Source organism: Mycetomoellerius zeteki, unplaced genomic scaffold (assembly GCF_001594055.1).
Source record: "Mycetomoellerius zeteki isolate Tzet28-1 unplaced genomic scaffold, Tzet1.0 scaffold135, whole genome shotgun sequence".
In the NCBI taxonomy this organism is placed as follows: domain Eukaryota; kingdom Metazoa; phylum Arthropoda; class Insecta; order Hymenoptera; family Formicidae; genus Mycetomoellerius; species Mycetomoellerius zeteki.
Window position 1 is genome coordinate 4,726,574 of NW_017256287.1, and position 16,272 is coordinate 4,742,845.

The 16,272-nt window shown below is 33.3% G+C and overlaps 1 protein-coding gene across 2 annotated transcripts in view; it reads left to right on the top strand.

Annotated features, from left to right (window-relative positions):
* The window catches only part of Nckx30C (solute carrier family 24 member Nckx30C), a 63,780-nt gene extending 48,078 nt beyond the window's left edge, over nucleotides 1–15,702 (top strand). For both annotated transcript variants that reach the window (XM_018462260.1, XM_018462259.1), the window contains exons 4-7: nucleotides 383–654; nucleotides 5,822–5,957; nucleotides 9,988–10,240; nucleotides 14,860–15,702. In XM_018462260.1, the coding sequence (XP_018317762.1) occupies nucleotides 383–654; nucleotides 5,822–5,957; nucleotides 9,988–10,240; nucleotides 14,860–15,100 (902 nt within the window). In that variant the 3' untranslated portion in view covers nucleotides 15,101–15,702. The remainder of the gene's footprint in view (nucleotides 1–382; nucleotides 655–5,821; nucleotides 5,958–9,987; nucleotides 10,241–14,859) is intronic.
* Nucleotides 15,703–16,272: the final 570 nt, after the last annotated feature.

The window sequence follows — 16,272 nt, forward strand, 5'->3', positions numbered from 1 at the left end:
GTCTATACGACATATCTATACTTTTTGTCCTTAATACAGTCACTCCAACGCTAAAATTATTCCTATGTTTATAATTGTTAAATTTCTTAAGTATCTTTCAATGAAACTGTACTCGTTGCTATAATACTGCACCTATTGAACATAAATCGCATAACAATACTTACTCGATTGATATCATCAAATACACTTTTTATCGACTAATATTCGCGTAGAATTAAGAATTAAATCTCTTATTGCTTCATGTTTAAAATCTTATAAAAATTGCATTGCGAAAGAACGCCATGCATTTTCGTTGTAAATTCGACTACGAGATGATTGCACAGTTAAGAGCTAATGCATCGTGCTTCTGCCCTCATTAACCTGCATCTCTGGTGCTGTTCAGGCAAGGTGGACGAGAAAGCGACGCAGTTACATGCGATAGCGTCACTGAAGGTGCTGCTGGATGCCACCAGACCGCATAACGGCGCCGCGACGTCGACCGCCGCCCATTACTCCGGCGCATCCTCGAAGGAGACGACTCTGCAGCTGCAGCAGGGCTCACAAGGCACCACCACTACCACCACGACTACGACGACCACTGCCGGCACCACTGCCGGTATTCAGGAACTTCCGAACGGCGGTATCGCCGCTGGTCTCGACGCTGGACTCGATTCGGTAAATATCGAATACAAGAAATATCACGCCAAAAGTCTGTGCGACTATCTATCAGTTAATTTTTATTCATCATTTTAGCATCGTTGCCGACATTATTTTGTTGTAAATTCGATTATTAGGATTATTAGTCTTTAATCCTCAACTACTCAACGACTATGAAAACTTTATTTGTTAAGTTCTAAACCGTTCTGTTTAAAGTACAGAATATGAATCTCCTTATTGATACGGGAACGTTCAAAATTTTTTTATTTACAATTTGGAACTTTATTATACTATAATCGTACAGATTGCACAATTATCCAAAAGTTTTCATTTGGCTTCAAATAACCCGTTACTATAATCAAGGGCTAAATAGGCAGATAATTTAAAAATTGGTAAGTGGAGTACTCAGACTATCGCAAAAATATTTTAATTTTATAGTTATATTTTTTAATAGTATTTTATATAATTTAATTAATTACACCTTTATGAGATAGAAGAATGTAAAAATACAATGAACTTTAAGACTTCTAGGCAACTGCAATAGGCAATATTTTATATTTTCCTTTTCCAGAACAAGATTTAAGAAAAAATCCATACTTGGAATGTTATGTTTACCCCACCTACCCCCTTAAAAGTTAAAACTTCATATAATGATTTTCGTATAATAATTTTTTTTTATCTTCAAAATTTTAAAACAAAACTTATACGATTTTGTAAATGTAACGAGACGTAGCGAAAATTATAAACGTTTATGTCGTTTAATGAAATCGATCGATATCATCCCCGAGTTATAAATGATTCTCTTAACTCTTTATTTCTGCAAGTGAAGGAAAGCTGAAAGAATCGCGTAAACGAGTAGAAGAATCTACGATTCGATTCGTTACAGGGTGCACCTCGATTCGAGAGATTGGAATAGTTTCGGCATTTCCCATGCTGCGCGCCGTCGTAAAACAAAGAGGCCGAGAACACGTTGATTGGAATTTGTCGTTCCACTTTTCTTGACAAAACGTTCGATTTGCTGGTATCTGTCGTCACATTTCTCGTGACTCGTTTGAATACTTACTATTTTCCGATGATCTTGCAAGAATATTTCAAGAGAAAAATAACTTTCAACCAAGGATAAATTAGTACGATAGGCTAATTTTAGGATTAGTATAACTTCGCAATGGCTGTCGCGTTCCTCGGAGCACGCGTTGCAAAAGGGCACGTTAGTTCGATATCGTAACGTTCTACTTTCCATTGTGAAATGTTTGCTTCTATCACGACTTGGATATCCTGAATTAGAATAGGCAGTTTAATTCCCACAATACTGCGAATCACGCGAAGTAATCTTTTTTAACTTGCACGTCGAACGTTGTTATGGATGTAACACTCTATATTGTATATTTTGAAACTTCTCCAATTTATCGTACACTTTCACTAGTATAAAACTAGTATAAAACTAAGACGATACAACCTTAAAAGTGCCAACAATTTATTTATAAAGAAAAACTAGAATAAGGTTAAAAGAATCAAAACGAAATCGCAATGAATTAATCAAAGTGTGTTAAACAGTAATAAAAAATTTTTAAGTAGAGTGTTAATGCCACAGTATTTACCGCCTCCTTTCCAAATAATCCCGTTTTTCAATTAAGATTACTATTGAAACACAAAAAATTTAAAACAACAATGTTGCTTTCTATTTAGCTGATCAAACATCGTGTCCGTAAACGGTCCGCAGAGTAATAGGGATGAGTCCCCAGAGTAATCAAAGTTAGCTTTACGCTCGGAGCCTTAACGCGCAAGAGTATAAATCGGCACAGTGTTCATCCATTAAGTCTTATCAAGACAACCGCAATTTTCACCCGCGAACTTGGAGATCATAAATCAAAGTGTCGCTCGATATTTGTCGGTTTCGAACTTTAAAAGTTCATCCAAGGTTATTTCGTCGAAATCGGTCGCACAGTGTCGCGTCGCGCCATTACAAGGATGAAATATGCGAAAATAAGTTCATACTGCGGCGCACCTCTTTCGCAGAGAAATTCGATCGGATCCGCGTGGATCTTGACACGATTACTGTCAAAAGAAGAAAAACGAAGGTCGATGGTCAATGTAAGTTCTTACCTATCATTTGACGCGTTATTCTCACAGCGGAAAATTTTTTTGTCATTTTCCCTCAGGGAAAGAACGACTGGCACAATCGATACAATGGAAAAAATAAACCACAAGCGATATTACTTGTCTGAACTTCCCCATTGTTCATCAGATGATATCGTGTAGAACTCTATCTATCCTGGCGCGGACAGAGATAAATATTCAATAATTCTTCCCGACGACACGTCGCGATAGGAATGCATATATTCGAAGACTTCGCATTATCCCGGCCTCCAACTTCGACAAACCATTTTATCGCTCCCCATCTCGCCTTCGATGTCTTTTGCAGTCTTCGAAAGATCCTAAAGTGGCATCGCGAATTATAGACCCGACAATGAATGAATAGAAATCCCATTTTTAAGTCGCTTAAATTTATGATATCATCACTCAGTTAAATTTATGATATTTTAAATGTACAAAAAGTAATTCACTATTTTTTATGGAATTAAATATTATATTTATCGTCAAAATATTGATATAATTCAATCATGAAAATGATACCCATTATTTTTCAATATTTTTCTCCATCTTCTAGGCAAGTTATAGATTTCTGTTCGATAGAAAGATTGGTCTTTATTTGTAATTCATCAAGCTATTTTTTTATTTCTTTGACATTTCTAAATCTTTTGTTAGACAAAAGGTGCTACATCAATTAGAACAAATAATCTGAAAGCGCTATGTCTAATGAGTATTCCGAATGCAATAAAATATCCAAATCAAGTTGTAATAGTGTACCCTTGATCAATTTCGCCATATAAATCTGAATCACAGTACGCCTTGAATAATAAAAATTGATATTAAAATGTGTCGATATAAGAAAATGCCTTGAGAAATTCATTGCACGTAAAGACCGATCTTTCTATTGAACTGGAATCTATAACTTACCTGAAAGGTGGAAGAAATTATTGAAAAACAATAAAGATTACTTTCGTAATTAAACTATGTCAGTATATTTCAATAATAAATATTAAATTTCATTAAAAAATGTGGAACGTTTTTTATTTGTACATCTAATGCGTAAACAGATTGACTTTTAATTATGATGCAACGTAAATACTAGATTGACTTTTAATTACGATGCAAAATAAATTTTCGCTAAAATGCCGAATATTTATAATAATATACACATACATTAATTTTTATTTTAATTAAAAAAGAATTGTCTCGGATGGCGGCAAAGCGAATCAGTTGTCGCAACAAATTGTCATGCCGTGCACGATCTCGATTTAAATCGATAGTTTGCGTCGTGTCATTATCTTGCGTCAAACATTCGAGCTTTTATCGCCACATTAACATTTAGCTACCGTGCGAGATACTCGCTTAAAAAATGCATCGCATGTAAGCGTGACACGTTCACCGTATCGAATCTTATCCGACATCGCCCTTCACTTTTTACGATTCTTCGACTAAGATCAAACTCAGGCAAATCTGATTGAATCAGCCATGATATCCTGCCAGCTTCCGTTAAAAAGATATCGCAAAATTGTAAGACATCGCAACTTTTAGTACGCCATTCTATTTTAACGTTTTTTGTAACGTTACTTGGTCGTGACGTAGAAAAGAGATATGAGTTATATGATCCATAAAAATGCATTTTTTTACATTATTACAAATAAAAATTTTTAATTAAAAAAGTTATGCAATATTTAATACTTTTTATTAACGATAATTAATTGGCATTTATTAATTAAAATATCGACAAATATATATGTATAGTGATTGAATATGTAGCATTTGAGGAAAAAACCATCCTTTGACATGAAATTAGCTTTAAAATTGAAAACAGAAATTGGCTTTACAATTGAACAGAAAATATAAAACATATAATATGTGAATAAAAATGATCTAAGTTACTAATTTATACCAGCAGGTATTTACTCATTTAAAATGACGTGTAAAAAGAGACCGCGCTTTTACTGGCCGGAAACACTTTCACAACAATTGCTGCGATATAAAAGAACTCTGGTATAATTGTTCTTGCATCAATCGTCCTTATAACGACGCAAAGGGAGATATCAGAGAATGACGAAACAATTTCCCCGAGCGATGCATTTTGGAGAGCTACTCTGCAGAAATATAAATCGGAACTTGACTATCCAGTTCTCTCGAGGATATTAGCCGGTACTGGCTGGTATCGTGGCGTGTGGACGGAACGGCGAGTAGTCTCAGGCGGCTTTGTCCTAAATGAGCGGAGAGAGGGCCTTTTCATTTTGAATGCATCGGAGAATCTGGGTCAATGCTGCATCCCACTCATCCATTGCGCGTTTACAGCCTCGCGCGTTTCCCACGAATAATCGGAGCAAAGTCACCAACCCTGCAGTTTTCCACGAAAGTTTGCGAATTTGTGGGAACGAACGCGATGCGCCTGAAAAAGCTCACACGATGATTCGGTCCAGCAAGTAGCCTCGTTAAGTTTACAACAGAGTGACGAGATTCTAGAGATTAATGGTCCCCGAGAATTAAGCGAGGCAGAGACGATTTAGTTCTTTTATCTTCTCAAATTTCGCAAAGCTTCCGAATCTTGTCTTAATTTGCTTCTCAATATTTAAAGTATAATTTATTACTTACAGTGACATAATTTATTCCTTCGATATACGGATTATTTAATTATAAAACATGAGGATAAATCTCATACATTAACTCGAGTGACTGTCGTATTTAGCAAATACAGTTCTTTAATGTCAATCTCTTCTAATGTGCAAATATTTAAAACGAGGATCAATCCAGTATACAAGAAATACACTTATTTCTTGAATACGAGTGTACTAGAAATAATGATATTTTACAAATATGCTTTATAGCATTGTATCGTAGTTTGTTTAAGAATAACAGAAACATACTTTACAATCAACTAGTTATTAAAAAGATCTTTGAACTTTATATTTTTTAATAATGCATATAAACCTTTTATTCGTATTCTTCAGAATTACAATGAACGTTTCATCCTAAGCATCCACTAAATAAATTTGATTTGCAAGTATTTTAGACTGAAATTAAATGATAAAAAACGTGATTCCAAGAGAAACCTATTTTCTTAAATATTTGTTTACAGGGCGAAGAGGATGAACCTCCAGAAGCCTTGAATATGGGCTGGCCAAGCAGTCCAAGAAAAAGGCTAACGTACATTTTAGTCGCGCCAATCTTATTTCCTCTTTGGTTGACGTTACCGGATACGAGAACACCTAGAGGTAATCAATGATCGTCCTTCAATATCTATTATAAAACTTCAAGCAACCTATAATAAATCATTTTTCACTCAGGTGAACATCTTCCGATTTCTAATATCATTTTTTCAATTTTAAAAGTTTATATACGTAAGATATAAGATATAATTTTAAAAGTTTATATACATAAGATATAACTGTCCTTATTAATGTGCCTTTAAGCCAACTTATTCATTACTGAATTAATTATTAAATATTACAGATTTAATTTTACCTGCTTGAAATCAATGTCGATTTTTTTTCTTGTAATATTTTTTTAATCTAATAAATGCTGTTTTGTAATGTTTTTGATAAAAATAAAAAAAATATTCTGCCTATTAATGTGACTCTCTAAGAAACGATGACTCCATTAATGTACTCTCAATTTGTGTGCCTATCCTCATTTGACTTATTTTAACATATAATTACTAAAACAGATAATAAATATAAACTAATTGTTTAAGTTAATATTGCATAATTAATATTGCATAATTAATATTGCATAATTATTATTGCATTATTTTAATTATACTTACAATTTCAATGTACACTCATAGTACAACGCTCCAATACAGGGCACACAATAGAAACAAGCTTAAAATCTTGTGATATTACTAGACTCACATAAATTCCTCTAAGTTGTGATATATATCTTTCGAAAAATGTTTACTATATTTTAACAGTTAAAAAATATAATATTGTCTTTGGTATATATATTAATAATTTAACATTATAAAAAAGAATCTTTTCTTATTTATTTGTGCTCATTTTCTTTATGGTTTATTTAAATATAAAGACACACTAATAGGAACAGTTACTCTCATACATATATGTATATGTATATACAGAATGTTGATTGATAGAATTTAATTTTCACAAAGCTCTATTATTAATCTTCAGATGTCTATATTTAATTTCTCATTGTAAGTATTTTTTAATTTTAGAAAATTAGAAATTATATATGTATTATAAAAAAATATCCACAATATGCGAAATTAAATATAGATATCTATATGAAGATTTATAATAGAGCTTTGTGAAAATTAAATAAAATCAAATTTTCTCGATCATTTGATCGATGAGAGGTAACCGAATATTTACACTAACACCCATGTTTCATCCGACCTACTCTTTCAATGTTTTCACTGTTGACTGTTCGAATAATAATATTAGGTTTTTTTCATGCTAACAGATAATCGGTCTTGAATAGAGGTAAAATGAAAATTGGAGCAGAGACAAAAGCAAGACCTTTTATCAAGTCCAAGAGCGTTTTAGCAGTTTCATTTACATATCTTGCATCTATTGCGAGATCTAAACTCCTTGAAAAATCAATTAGGATATTTATGAAACGAACGTATAAGTCTTCAAGGACAGCGAATTTAATTTTTCAAAAGTGTTTTAATCAGTAAATACGTTTAAACTTGCAACGATGACTTAATGTCTTCCACTCTGCTTTCTATCTTCATTTCGCACGGGTGCTTGTGCTCTTTATCTCTATTTTTTTATAATAATGAGATGATATTAAGACCTAGGTAATATATCAAGATAATTTCCATTCCAATTTCATAACTAGTTAATAGGAGAATATATATTCACGTGTATATTCCCCATTCGCGCTCGACTGCAATAAATTGTAAACCGCAATAGATATTCGATCTGCGTAAGGAAATATTAAAATTAGCGGGATTCAAGAATCTCACGCGATATCTAGATTTAATATTATATTATATACTTGATTATACGTATATTAATTATCTGCATGTATACCTAATAACTCACTTTGCTGATAGAAACGTGAATAATGATTTATCGTTCGCCGATAATATTATCTAAAGAGATACAGAAAAGCGTTGCAAATGCGTCATTAATTACGACTGAAAAAAAACTCTAGGCCATCATATTTTTTTTTATCTGCTGAAAAAGTCGAGATCAGATTAAATTCTATCAATCAGCGTGAGCATCGCCCAATGTTTTGCTGCCGCCCGGTATCGACCCCGTGGTAATATTAACTCAACTCCAGGAATTCAGGATTTCGAACTATCGATTTCGTCGAGGTGGAAACTTCATCTCATCAACACGAGAGACTAATTAAACGGCACTTATAGTTCACTTGCCGCATGAATTTGCATTTTACTTAGCTTACACTTTCTTATTATTGTTTGATTTGTAACAATATTTTGTCGAAGATTAGACGTAGAAAAAGAAGATAAAATATTTTTTTAAACCTCGCGATGAAGGTCGATGACAGGTTATTTGCGGAAAATGTTACGATGGTACAATTCGGTTGTTTAGCGGGACGAGCAAGAACGAACGTCTATATCAGATTCGGTATGTGCCGTGTATCGATTTAATAATAAATGCTAAGATCAACCCTAAACGAGACACGTTGCTGCTGTTATTCAAACCACCATTTATCACACGTCTCTTGCATTATCTCAGCCTATTAATGCATTTCTATCGCGATATTACACAATACGACGAAAGATGATATTGACACGCTAATTTCGCATTGGGGACTGATTGTTGCATACGTGCAAACGTATAGATGGCCATACGCACACGGTACTGATTCTATTGTCAGCTAAAATTCCGATATGTCCTTTGAATTTCAGCAATCTCAGCCTTTGATTACAGATCCATTAATATGAACGTTATCACAATCAATTATTATGGGGTTGTACGCACCATGAGACACATATGAAAAGTTGTGAAATTATTTGTTTATTAATATTTATACAAAAAGTTTGCATAAATCAAGACATTTCTTTTTACATAAGTCTCGATAAATTTTCCTGATTTTTTTTTAATAATTTCTGAATTTATAAAAACATTTACATGAAACTATCACTTTGATGCATTACATGAAACTGTCACTATTAATGCATCAATAGCACATCTCATTAAAAAATTATCAAATAATTGCTAAGATTTAACGAGAATGCAACTATTTTCATATCAAATTAAGATTTATTTTCATGGTGTAACTCTTTCCTCGAATAATTAAAACTGCCCGAGGTAAACTTAATTAATCTCACTTAAATTAAGCAAGTTATCCCATAGCATGCCTCCATTTATTCACATTATAAAATTAATAGAAAAATTTTCATTTTATATCTCCATTTTGTTATATAGACTTACCATAATAAATATAATAATAATTAAGGAAAAATCAATTTTGACAATGTTTGCCACAAAGATATGTTATATTTAGAGTATAATTGTCTACACGATATATATTAGATTTCTCTGAAAATCATTCAAAGCGGAATTCTTTTCCGTCACTCTTGAATTAAACCCTCGAGATTCGGTCATTAGGATTAGATTACGAAACGGATTAGAAATCTCGACCTTCATTCTCGTCATTGTAGCGTTAAGACACGTAAATTCAGTATTAAAGTTTGCGAACTGACGGTTCTTATTGACTAAAGTTTGTTTACCGTTATATCCAGTCAAGAAAAGACCCGATATTAGAAATTCCTTATTTAACAATTACTTCATAAATACTTTATTTTAAACAATTCGCTGTAAAGTTACATTATCACTAAATTATTAGAATAATTATCGTTTAATTATACATTTATAATCTCGATATTTTCATTTAAATTTTACTTCGTATATTTGATTTCCAAAAAAATCTTTTATTTCAAAGTATGTATTTCGTATCCAAGACAAATTATTTTTCGCATTGCATAATTTAGTTAGTCAATGTTTCATAATGATGTCAGAATGGTAATCGACCAAACACATTTAGCATACTTAAATTACTCCCGTTAATAGAAACTACAACCGAGTGATATATGCGAATGAAACGTTGGCGCCACGTGGTCGACTGCATAATTCCGAGCGAAGAAATATCCCGTGCTAACTCAGACATTGTTGTCTTTACAATTCGTGTGAGAAAAATTGTCAAAATCATTTTTTATGTCGCGCGCGATATTATCCTTCACGATGATTAATGTAATCTCCATAGTATCTTGCAGGGAATGTGTAACAGATGCCACGTGCTTAATTTTAGGGAAGAAGTTCTTTCCGATAACGTTCATCGGCTCGATCTTCTGGATCGCGGCGTACTCGTACCTGATGGTCTGGTGGGCGAATGTCGCCGGCGACACAGTGGCCATACCGCCGGAAGTGATGGGCCTGACGTTTCTCGCAGCTGGCACCAGCATACCGGACCTCATCACAAGCGTCATCGTGGCGCGAAAGGGATACGGCGACATGGCCGTGTCGAGTTCCGTCGGCAGTAACATCTTCGACGTGACCGTTGGGTGAGCATCCAAATATCTTTACTGAAATTCCCGCGTCACAACGTAATATCGTCTTACGTATCGCACGGATCTCAGTATCGCATTTTATTTCAAAATATTTTAGAAAATTTGATTTGATTTTATTGATTAGTTCATTCACACTTTGAACTTATTTAGTTTTATGTACGAATTGTCCCCAAATTCGCGACTCAAAATAGCAAGAAAGCTCTCGAAAAATTAAGTTATTTAAAAAAGGTTATTTGTAAATATTTTATTTAACTTTTCAAAAAAGGTTTCTCTTTTGCTGTAGTATTTTTAATCACAAATTTTGGGACACCCTATATACTATCATTTAATAATAAAATTTTTTATATTGAAATATTTTTTTATATTTCGTGTTAATAGTATTTTATGAATATTCATGTAATTCTGTCATTATTCTTTCTGTTTTATTTTACGCGTATTATTGTTTACAACCTCTATGTAGTAAAATATTTTTTGATTAGTTTATAAAAGTATAAAGTTTTAACTTGCTCACAGGAGAAGTTTATCGTCAAACTAAAATATTTTTGAAAATATAGTCAAAATGAAAAGAATGACAGGAAATAATATTTCATTAATATGGTGGAATAAAATTGAAGTACTCATAAAAATACAAATTGGCAAAAGATTATACTATTATATTTTCATTTTAGAGATATCGCAGCAACACATATATTTTTTATTGATTCCGTATGTAGATTTATGATATATTTCTCGATATATCATATTATACGACATATATATACAAAACAGAACTGCTAGATTTGAAATGGATAAGAAAGAGGATACTAGGAAGCAAAGATATGAAACGTCATATTGATTTTCCGATAGGATTACAACTTCGAAGAAAAAGTAAGAAAAGTTTAGTAGAATGTAGATTAGATTAGATTCATAAATTGAATGATGTAGTTGAAAGTGCAAGGAAAATGCAAGGATGTGCATACATTCTCGACACGTTTTATATTAACATTTGTGCATAAAGAAAATTATAACTAACAAGTGAATAGCACGAATAACAAAAGAGGAATACAAATTAAGAAGAAACTTTAATATTATTCCGATATTGTAATTAAAATGTGAACACTACAATTTTATTCATATGCAAGTTCAATATTTGATTAGCCTTAGTAAAAACAATAGTTTGCAAATTTTTTGTTGGATAAATAGGTACTATATCTTGTGTAATCTTAAAATATAACTATAATATTAAACAATTATGATTAGGCGCGAGGAGATGATATTAATGTGTTCATATCGTACGTAAAGATTTTTTTCAAAACTTTCTTGTGCCTTGAAAGAGCAAAACAATGTAAGATATTAAAATAATGTCGCAACTAAGAAATATAATACACTCCTGAAAGCGTCCATAGCTTTCCCTGTTTTTGAACTCGAAACCCATTTGCGTCGTACTATATTGAAGGATCGATTAACGAAAAGGGCTAGATGCCAAAGAGGTCGGGAAGCCTATTCTGGAAGGGATATCAATCTCAAATTTCAGTAACGTTAATCGTTCGAGCGAAAAGAGGAAAATAGCATGCTGGGATAACATTTAACACGGCAAAAAAATATCGGTTGGCTTGCACTGCAAATATCTAGATTTCCAATTTATTAACGGTAAAGGATATTTTGGTTTTTTTGATATTTTCTAACTTGGCATTGTTTAAACTAAAAACTAAAGATTGTTAATTAAATACTCAAATTCAATTCTGCCAATTCTCATTTACTTTCGCTTCCGTTCAGAATACATGAGAAGCATTTATCGTAATATTGCAATATTCTACATTGACTAGTGGAAGAAACGATGCTATTGTTATTCATATTGTGCATACAGGAATGTATACGCAGCCAATAGTTGGTACAGTTATATCAATGTTGTACTGAATACAATAGTATTTAGTTTCCTTTAAAATATGCAGTTACTCTGAAGATATCTCTCAGATTTGAATCATTAGTTATATACCTAATTTGGATGTAATTTATCAACATAGGTTTTAATATTGTAATTTTAAATTTAATTTGAATTAAAAATACTGAATACCATTATTATTTGAAAATTTTAATATCTCTTACATATAATCATTATTATATTTTTATCTAAACTCATATAAAAAAAATTAACTTTATCAATTATTCTCCAGTTCTTTAATTGCATCATTGCTTTTATCCTTCTGAAAATTTAAACATAATACGTAAAATTGTGCATTCTAAAAAAAAACTTTTTATTCTAGTAATTTAGAAAATTCATATCCATTCCTGCAGAATGTTTTATTCCACAATTTTTCACTAGTAGTAAGCGCGTTTGCAAGAAACTTTTTCTAATGTCATTTAATCAAAGTCAACCTTGCTCCTCAGGAAGTTGATTGACAGTAGAAATGATTACAGCTCATATAAGATATCAACGCCAGTGGAGTTCAATAGACGAATCGAACAATATCGGAATTATTGGGCTCTCCCGCACGTGTACGAACACAATGAACTTAATTGTGTAACTTATACGTAATATACACGGTTCACATCATATCTATGTCAATATCTTTACACAAATTTCATATATATCTATACACATACGTGCACATATATATATATATATATTCTTTCTCATAATACACGTTCGGGTGTGCAATACGAATCGGAATTTTGCTGATGCTCAAACGGGGTTAGAAGAGGCGTGCGGAATTGATAGCCGGACTGAACCCATCAAGGCATTCTCGCTATTTCACTGTAATCGCATTCGCTAGTCATTCCTCAGCATTATTATATTGTTAGCGCGGGAAATATCGCGAATACTGTTCCATACACCAAGACTCATTTTCCACGGTAAATTCTTGAGAATCTCTACTCGCAGAATCTCGATTCGTCTTATTACTAAAACCGCAAGGTCCTATCCTAAGAAAAAATTCTTATCTAATAAAAACGCGCAATTATTTTGTCGTGGTTGTTTCCATGTCGCATTACGTGAGTCCGAGCTTTGGACAAGTGCCAAAGTTCATTAATTTTCAAGCTCGTTAATTTGGTATCTCGTATGGTTTGCATATTTTGCTTATATTAAAGGTCTTGCTAGAAATAACGCAGATTTCGATTTCCGGAATAATGTTATTGACAAGAATTAAATGTAATAAAATTGTTTGGGAATTATTTCAAGGCCCAGATTTTTATTTATAACATTTTTTTAAACGATCTATAGTATAAAAGGCAAAAATATTAGCGATAATAATTATTGCTAGTAAGAATTAATTATTTTTCTTTACTTTATCTTTACGACTAACAATAAGATTCAATCTTTCGAAGCTGATCGCGCATCCCTTTGTGACACTTGATTTCCTGGCAATCGCACGCGAGATGAAACATCGAATCGTTCTCGTTGATGATCAATCATAGCCACGCATCCGCTGACCGATTGCCAGCTGGCAGACTGCCTGAAAGGGAAGCGGAGAAATATTTCTTCGCATTTGTATGCTTTGCGTTTATGATTGCACGTCAAACGATATATATCCAAGGCACGTCGACAGTATTGTTACAGACGAATATGAATTATAGATACTGTACTTCAAATAATATAGAACACGCAACAATCACTTACACATGCACATGTAGGTACATCTGTACTTGATCGATACAGTGGACGATCCGGTCGCACGTGCAATCATAAAACCGTAATATTCTAATAGAGTTTATAATGCCAGAAATGTAAATGTATACCCAGAAAATTTTATCGAGAGCACGTGTTACATTTCGCAACTTTATCTCGGAAACTATTCCGAATTGAACATGTACTCATATAACTTTTGTCTTCATCACGAATATTATCACTTTTCTCATCATTAATTATCCTTTTCTCCTGAATCATCCTCCTGTGCTTGAGATATATATTAGATCATAAAAATATTAATTTAGAAATTGTTGAATCATAAATTGACGAATTTAATATGACAAATAATGAAAGATTTAAATAAAAACTTATCGAAATCAGTACAATGAGTGATCAGAGATGAGAAATCAGTACAAAAAATATTCGTATAAAGGAAATTTTTATTTAAAAGGTTTTATTTGTAGAAAATAAACATTAATTAGAAATTTTGTACAATGAGTACGTTGTGTTCTAATATAAACAAAAGAGCTTTGTATGTTCCTAATTTTACAAGTTAAATTTCTCTGTACGAATACTTATTGTACGTCCAAATAATGTAAAAAATTTTTCATTTCTTTTATAGATAAGATATATATTTTTTTAATTATTACACATTTTTTTAGGCAATTTATTTTATTCTTTGTTAATAAATTGGTAATGTTTATTTTTCAAAAATAAGATTTTTTTAAAAAGTTATTTTCTCTCTGTACGAATATTTTTTGTGCCTATTATCGATAATCAAAATATTAATTGTTCATAATTTTCTATGTTGCTGTAAATGTTACAGGTCTTTTACTAGAATATACATTCTTGACATTCTAAAATTACGTACTTAATTTATGTATTAGGAGATAATAAGAAAAGAATGATAAAACATAAACGATCGGAATAGTGAAATAATTATAATCGTATCGATATGTCAGTCGAGCAATGAAAATAGGCTCGATTTGTGCTTTGATTTTGCCCACAGGCTTCCGGTTCCATGGCTCCTATACGGTTTAATCTACGGGAAACCCGTGGAGGTGAACTCAGTGGGCATGGTGTGCAGCATAGCGATACTGTTCTGCATGCTGCTGTTCGTGATCATGAGCATCGCCTGCTTCAGATGGAAAATGAACAGGGGCCTCGGCTTCACGATGTTCATCCTCTACTTCGTCTTCGTCGCCGTCTCGCTGATGTTCGAGTACGAGATACTGGTCTGTCCGGTGTAGGGCAGCCAGGACAGCGCAGCCGCGACAGCAGAGGTATTAAAACTCCTCCGGAGAAAGGATACGTCTGCGAAACGGACGCACACTTACGGGTCTCGTCATCATCATCGTCATCGTCGTCGGCGAGTCTCGGCCGACGAGAGAACTCTTCCCCGCGGTCGCCGCTTCGAGCCAAGGAGGAAACCGCGCCAGTCATTACCTTCCGCGCGCGTGAAGGGGACTTGACATTACGAACGGCAATAGTAGCACCATCTCACACCGCCACTATCACCGATCATCGAGTCTCACAGCAACTTCGCGTACCAGATTACGAAGCGTTTTGCTCTAGTCGCAAGAGGTGTATATATTGTATAAAAATCTTGAAATACCTGAAACGAAATACTCGTCTTGTTAAGGATTAACCGAGCGCGCTACTCCGTTCGAGTGCGCTACTTTATTGTTTAAGCATGGCGAGCGCGTTAGCCGATCGTGCCAAGGACCAGACTATAAGTTTATATAATCCGTGGAAGGATTTTTTGGCACAAACTTTTAAGACTCCCTGGTCTTCTTCTTTTTCTTCTTCATTTTTTCTCTTCATTCTCATCCTACTTTTTAATTGTTACTCATTAAACGACACTGTACGTGATACAAATTGATCACAGTACTGTTATTAATTCACTTGAAATTATTACAATAAAGATTTACGGAACGCTATCCTATATTCAACAATATTCTATAAGGCTATTTCTAATTGTAATCATGGGTATCGTTAGATATCGCTTGATTCGTGCATTTATCGAAACATCACGTTTTTCGAATATATCTATAATAGCAATAATGTTAGACTTAAAACGCGATGTTACCAATAGTGTACAAAATGTTACCGTATAAGGTCTTCTCGTTTGATTCCTTGGCACGCTCACGTCTGACTATTATACATAACGTTATCCTTGAAAGAAGTGACCTGACCGCTCGCCGATTTTTCTCTAAAGCAAGAATTCTCTTCGCCTCTAATATCATAGAATAGCGTTGTAACTTCTCTCACTCTGTTGTACTCACGGAATCCAATCTGCGGTGCGGGGTTCGGCGTTCCATTTTGACGACGAAACGGCACTCATGAATCTCGAGTGCCGCGTACGCCAGGTGCACATTTCAGGCAAGTCACATAACTTTATATATTTTCGTTAACCAAAGTT